Raw genomic sequence first — 7,132 nt, 5'->3', positions numbered from 1 at the left:
TTATCAGTTTTATCAATGAATTAAAACTAAATAAAGTAACGGCCACAGAGTTTGATCTGTTGGATTAAAGAGATCTAAATTTGGAATATAGCAGCTTACACTTTGGAAGATGATACTTTGAAATTAGGATACATTAGAATAAGGAAAATGTTAATCTATATCCTGAGGTCCCTCCATCTGTCAACACTCCCACCCTCATGTCCTGAGGTTCCTCAATGTTCTATTGCAACCTCCCAGACAGCCCACACCTCTCCCAACTCCCCATTCTGTTTGTATCTCATTGTAACCTCCTGCACCCCCTTTGCCTCATCGTGCAGCCGAAACATGTGTGTGTGTGGTGTGAACAGATAGACAGGACCATGTCTTAGTTCCAAGAGTTAAGTAGTTTATTCTGTTGCCACACAGGCTGGGTTGTTCATTGGTATGGTTGGGAGAGAGAGGGGGTAGAGAGAGAGAAGGGAAAAGAGAGATGGGGTAGAGAGAGATAGGTGGGGGAGAGAGGAGGAGATAGAGAAAGAGTGAGAGAAGGAGAGATGGGGAATCAAGGGAGAGGGAGATGGGAAGGGAGCAATAGAAGGAGAGAGAGGGGAAGAAACAAGGCGAGGAAAAGAGGGGGAGAAAGGTTTGCAGACTCAGTTCCAGATCTTGAGGAAACTGTCCCAGGAGCCTGTGGCCATGGCCATTCCATTCTCTGGGACCCCCAAGCAGCTGACACGGTTGTCATGACCTGAGAGCACCCCTGGGTGAGAGACAGAGAGGGAGTGACTGTTAGTGAGTATCTGGTTGGGGAGGGGAGGGGGAGCACCCCTGGGCGGGGAGAGCGGGCTGTAGTAGAATGTGTGGGCAAGGAAGGGGTACAGTTGGTGGATGGGGAGAGGAATCCAGAGAAAGGAGAGAGGGGTCTGTCAAGATGTGGAGGACAAGGCCAAATCCTTTGTTGGGAGTGGTGTCTGGAGGGAGAGAGAGGAAATGGAGGGAGGTATAGAGGGAGGGACTGGGGAAGGGAGGGGGTGATAGAAGAAGGGAAGGGGGTCCAAGAGGGAGGTTTAGAGGGAGGGATGGTGAGGGATGTGGGAAGGCAGGGATTCTTGGATGTAGGGAGGGAGGAATGTTGAGGGACAGAGTGAGGAATGGATGAAGGGGGGAATGGGAGAGAGGGATGGAAAAAAGGAGGAAGGGATGGAGTGAGGGACAGAAGGAGTGATGGAGGAAGGGAGGAGAAGGAGAAGTTGGAGAGTTTTCATGGGGAGGAGGGGAGGGAGGAGATGAATGAGGGAATAAAGAATGGAAGGAGGAAAGAAGGAGGCACTGAGGGAGAGATTCTTCCAGCAAGGATCAAGGGTGGGAAAAAGAGGGGGGAGGGGTGGAGCAGTGTCTCTGGAGGTAGGGAGGTATGGAATAATGGAGAAAGGGGAGGGAGAGGAGGGAGGGATGAATAGATGAACATAAAGGAGGTAGAGAGTAAAGAAAAAGTGTATATCATGGCTATTGTGATTTATGGTGTGAAAAATAAAAAATTTAAAAAAAAAAAAAAAAAAGGAGGTAGAGAGTGAAGGACAGAGGGAGGCACACAAAAGGAAGGAAGGAGCTGACAGGGATAAAAGGGAGAAGGAGGAATGGACGTGGAGAAAGGGGGGGTGGAGGTACGATCAGAGGGAGGGAGAAAGAGTCAGGGGGAAAGGCGGTGTATGGGTTGGAGTGAGGGTCCGGAGGGAGGGTCGGACACGCCCGCAGACCCCGGTTCACCCAGACCCCATTCCCCAGCTCTCACCGCAGCGTTGTCCTGTCAGCGTGTCCCACACATTGCAGTTAAAGTCATCGTACCCCGCCAAGAGGAGACGTCCGCTCCGGGAGAAGGCCAGCGAGGTGACACCACACAGCACAGCGTCACTGGACAGGCACGTCAGCTCCTGGTCGGCACGCAAGTCAAACAGGCGACAGCTCGCATCGTCTGAGCCAGTACACACTGCCTGACCATTGGGGAAGAACTGGGGGGGAGAAGGGGAGAGAGAGTGGGGAAGAGAGAGTGGGAGAGTGGAGGGGAGAGAGAGGAGGGAAGAGGGGGTGAGAGAAGGTATCGAGAGATGAGGGGGAGTGGGGGAGAAAGAGGAGATAGAGGGGAGAGAGGGAAGGGAAAGGGGAGAGGGTGTATCAGAGGTTGGGTATCCTAGGGCAGGTCATACAGCCGGGCACCCATGTCGGTTCAGAAGCCGTTGGGAAGAAGTACCATGGATGGGTCAGTGTTCAGATTTTGGAGTCCAGACATCAGTCAGGGGTTACAGACAGAGATGGTTGAATGGGGGAAAGGGACGGACCTGGTGTCAGGAATATTAGGGTCAGAGCGCAACCAGTGGGGAATGGGACAGGGGACCATCAGATGTTGTAGATGGATCGTAGATACAGGGATCGAGACCAGGAGCAGAACAGGGGTCAGATCTCAGGATGGTTAAGTGGTCGCAGTATCCTCGGGACAGATGAGGGGTTGGGGAGGCAGGTCCCAGGTCATTTCTTAAAACCACAGAACATTATAGCACAGAAACAGTCTCTGCAGACCTTTTAGTCTGTGTAGAACTATTATTCTCCCTCGTCCCACTGACCTGCACCCAGTCCATAGTCGACCATACCTCTCCCATCCTAAAGTGTTAAAATTGAGCCCCCATTCACCACTTCAGCTCTTCCCACTCTCCCACCACCCTCTATATGAATAGGTTTCCCCTCATTTTCCCTCTTTCATCCTTAAACCATATCCTCTAGTTTGTATCTCACTTTCATCATTTTAAATACTTCAATCAAATCTCCCCTCATTCGTCAATGCTCCAGGGAATAAAGTCCCAAGCTGTTTAACCTTTCCTTGTAATTCAGTTCCTGAAGTCCGGGCAACATCCCAGTAAATCTTCTCCCCACTCTTTTAATCATTGATATCTTTCCTGTAGTTCAGTGACCAAAATTGCACCCAAAATTCCAAATTTGGCCTCAGCAATGTTTGTACATATTTACCATAACATCCCAACTCCTGTACTCAATATTTTGAATTATGAAGGCCAATATGCCAAAAGTTCTCATTACAACCCTGTCTAACAATGCCACTTTCAGGGAATTATGTATCTGTGATCCCAGATCCCTCTGTTCTACCACACTCCTCAGTGCCCGACCATTTACTGTGTATGTCCTTTCTTGGTTTGTCCTTCCAAATTGCATCACCTCACCCTTGAGTGCATTAAATTTCATATTCAGTTACGTAGCCCACTTTTCCACCTGTTCCAGATCCCTCTCTAAGCTCATATGCTCTGGTTAGTATTTCACCAAACTTCTTACATTTACTCTTTCTACCCCCCCCCCCCCCCCCATAATTCTAAATACATCATAATTCAAATCACTCCTCATTCTTTTATACTCCAGGGAATAAAGTCCTAACTTGTTTAACCTTTTCCTATAATTCGATTTGCTGAGTCTGGGCAACGTACTAGTAAAGAGTCTCTGCAGTCTTTAAGAGTGACCAAAACTGCACACAGTTCTCCGAATCTGGCCTCACCAGTGTCTTGTATAACATAACATCCCAGCTCCTATACTCAGTGATCTGATTATTGAGGGAAAATATGCCAAAAGCTCTGTTTACAACCCTAGCTACTTGTGACACCACTTACAGGGAATGATGTCTCTGTATTCCCAGATCCCTCTGTTCCCCTCCACCATTCACTGCCGGACCATTTACTGTGTATGTCCTTTCTTGGTTTGTCCTTCCAAAATGCAACACTTCACGCTTGTCTGCGTTAAATTACGTCAGCTATTTTTCAACCAATTATCCCACTGATCCAGATCCCACTGCAAGTGCTATAATCCACAATCCTCCAATCTCAATGTCATCTGCAAATGCTGATCCAATTTACCACATTATAATCCAGCTCATTGATATAGATGACAAACAACAATGGTCCCAGGACCGATCCCAGAGGCACACCACTAGTCACAGGCCTCCAGTCTGAGAACCCATCATATATCACTACTCTCTGGCTTCTCCTGTCCAGCCAATGTCAAATCTAATTTACCCAGCATCTGAATCTTCCATGTATTACCTTACTTAATTCCATGTAGACAACATTCACAGCCTTTCCTCTGTAGAGTTTCCTGATACCAGCCTAGAAAAAAAACTCTTTAAGATTGTGTTCACAAAGCCATGTTGACTATTCAGAATCAGTCCCCGACTATCCAAATATTGTATTATCTGATTCTCTTAAAAAACCTTCCAATCATTTAGCTACTACTGACATCAAGCTCACCGTTTGGAAGGGATCCACTGAGACAGGAGCTCATATACTCAACACAAGCCTTTCAAAGCACTACATCATTTAGCCAGCTTGTGAAAGAGTATATAGATATGTTTTTGGGAGATAAATTGGGAAAGGTTTGTTAGAGTAGGACACATACAAACACTTTCAAACAGATCTTATTTAAAATACTGGAGCTCTGACCCATGATAGATGTATCGACTCCAGAGCTTTTGCAAGAGCTTTGAAGAATGCTCAAGTGACTTCACTAATGGAATGTGTTTACAAAAGGCAACAGATGAAAGAGCATGTCAGTGCTGCTATAACTGGAAGAGAACTTGTTGTTCTGAGAGGATCATGTGGTTTTGCAAGCAATGAGAGTCAAAAAGGCTTTCTCTCAGAGAGTCAGGGAGAGAGAGAGAGAGAGACACACACACACACACACACACACACACACACACACACACACACACACACACACACACAAACACACACACAGATCACTCATACAGTGTTACAGTCAGCAGACAGCAGCTGGAACTTGAACAGGACAAACTGGCAAGCTTTTGTAAGATGGACTGGTCAAAGCCCTTATAGAGGAGAGGACTGGCTGTCTAATGTTTCACTTGGAATTGAGAAACAAAAAGAAACTCTGTGGTGACCTGAAAGATAGAGGTTATCTTCAGGGAGCACCCTGAAAGGGCAAGTTTCATCAACAAGACACTGGAGTGACTGATGGAAGTACATCAGTTATGGATGTCCTGGAACAACTCATCTCTCTCTGAAAACCATTTACCTTTCAAGCACCAAAGCCTGGTGAACTTTATAAATGTTAAATTCTGTACACAGTATAAGAATTGCCTGCATCCAGTGAACTTGGAGGAATGAGAAGTGAACCAAAGAACTTTTCTGAACTTATGCACACATTACATAGATGTGCACTTAGAATTAGAAGGGGGGGTCAATAGAGATAAATCAAAGTTTAATTCTATTTTCATGTTTAAAGATAATTAAAATCAGCTTTTGTTTAAGTAACCATTTGCCTTAGTGAATATCTATTGCTGCTGGGTTTAGGTGTCCTCTGGGCTTGTAACATTTTATGGGGAATCGTCTGTTCGATTTGAAAATTGGAGTTTTTGTGATTTATTAGTTAATTGTTTTTTTCAAGCTAATTTAAAGCGTGTGTGTAGAAAAACAGCAGCAATGGATGTTGATACATTTTTTGTCACAACCATCACCTGCAGAGCTGCAGAGCAAGAGAAAAGAGGAACTGATGGATATTGCTAAGGCAGTAAAACTGACTGGTCAAGCATTGGATGAGGAAAATACAAATATCGAGGATTATAGTGAAATATATAGGTGAGGGAAAATTTGTTGAGAAAGACTTAGAAAATTTTCTGGAGGATAGATCTGTTGAATTGAAATTGGAGTTGGAGAAATTAAGGGTGGAAGAAGAAAGAGAAGAACTGAGGGTGGAAGAAGAAAGAGAGAAATGGAACTTTGAGTTGCAGAGATAGCGATATGAGGCAGAGAAGGCTGAAAAGCAAAGAGAAGAGGCTGAAAAACAGAAGATACATGAGACAGAGGAAACTGTAAAATGGAGGGAATGTGAGTTAGCGATAGCTGTAAAATGGAGGGAGGATGATGAAAGGCAAAGAAAATATGACGGAAAAGATTGAAAGGGACAGACAGTTTCAATTAGAGAAGTTAAAAATTGAGATGGAGAGAAGTTAGAGAGACGAGGCTGTAACTCCTGGGGAGAGGTTTTCAGCTAGTAGAGAGGTAAATCTAGTGCCTCCTTTTGATGAGGGAGATGTAGATACACATTTTCAGCTTTTGGAAAAGGTTGCTGAGAGCTCAAGATGGCCAAAAGTAAAATGGCCTCTTATGTTCCAAAGTGTAGTGAAAGGAAAAGCACAAATTACATCCTCTAGTTTGACTACAGAGCAAGTAGAGAATTATGATACTGTTAAACAAGCAGTACTGAAAGCTTATGAGTTGGTTCCAGAAGCTACAGACAAAAATTTATGAGTTTGATGAAAACATGGAATCAATCTTATCTGGATTTTGCTCTGAAGAAATTTGTATGTTTTGACCGTTGGTGCTCCTCAAAAGGAATAAGTCATGATTTTGACAGATTGAGAGAATTGATATTAATTGAGGAAATTAAAAGGTGTGTCCCAGAGGAGATTAAATTATACCTGAATGAGGGAGACATGGGGACGTGACAACAAACGATTAGATTAGCGGATTGATGTGGTGGAAGACATTATAAAGCACACTGGAAATCATAAGTTTATGATTTTAAAATAAATTTTTAGAAGTCCCGCTGGGGAGAGGCAGATGACCCACTGAATTCAAAGTTATCTGCCACTAGTGGTATCGACCACATCCGGTCGACGAGGGGGGTACTGCTTAGCTGTTTGGGAGGGAGGAGGGGAATTTTTGTGATTGTATTTGATTGCTAAGTTAGTAAGTGGGGGGGGGGGGGAGAGATTTTGTTGTTTTTTTTTCTTTTTTGGGATTTTTATTAGTTTAGAGGGGGAGCCGGTTTAATTGTAAGAGTAAATTTTGCTAAGTGCCACTCTATAGGTGATAATGAATAATTTGACTTTTGCAACGTTTAATGTTAAGGGGTTAAATCATCCGATAAATCAGAAACGTGTATTGGATTATATTAAAAAGTTGAAGGTGGATATAGCATTTTTGAAAGAAACTCACTGAACTGAGAAGGAACATTTGAAATTGAAAAGAGATTGGGTAGGACATGTGATCACTTCATCTTTAATTCTAAGGCTAGAGGAGTAGCCATTTGGTAAATAAGAAAGTACTGTTTATTTTGGATTTTTTTTGTTAATGCTGGTAGG

General features: G+C 44.1%; 1 protein-coding gene across 3 annotated transcripts in view; it reads right to left on the bottom strand.

Moving 5' to 3' along the window:
• Positions 1 to 364: 364 nt before the first annotated feature.
• The window catches only part of LOC138749183 (guanine nucleotide-binding protein G(I)/G(S)/G(T) subunit beta-3-like), a 79,838-nt gene continuing 73,070 nt past the window's right edge, over positions 365 to 7,132 (bottom strand). For 2 of the 3 annotated variants that reach the window (XM_069910222.1, XM_069910224.1), the window contains exons 11-13: positions 4,074 to 4,136; positions 1,772 to 1,988; positions 365 to 739 (exon numbers count right to left, since the gene is read on the bottom strand). In XM_069910222.1, coding sequence (XP_069766323.1) covers positions 633 to 739; positions 1,772 to 1,988; positions 4,074 to 4,136 — 387 coding nt within the window. In that variant the 3' untranslated portion in view covers positions 365 to 632. The remainder of the gene's footprint in view (positions 740 to 1,771; positions 1,989 to 4,073; positions 4,137 to 7,132) is intronic. The other variant, XM_069910225.1, reaches the window with a different exon arrangement.

The sequence above is a fragment of the Narcine bancroftii genome, chromosome 14 (assembly GCF_036971445.1).
Source record: "Narcine bancroftii isolate sNarBan1 chromosome 14, sNarBan1.hap1, whole genome shotgun sequence".
NCBI classification, from domain to species: Eukaryota; Metazoa; Chordata; class Chondrichthyes; order Torpediniformes; family Narcinidae; genus Narcine; species Narcine bancroftii.
This window is presented reverse-complemented; position numbering and strand designations above follow the sequence as displayed.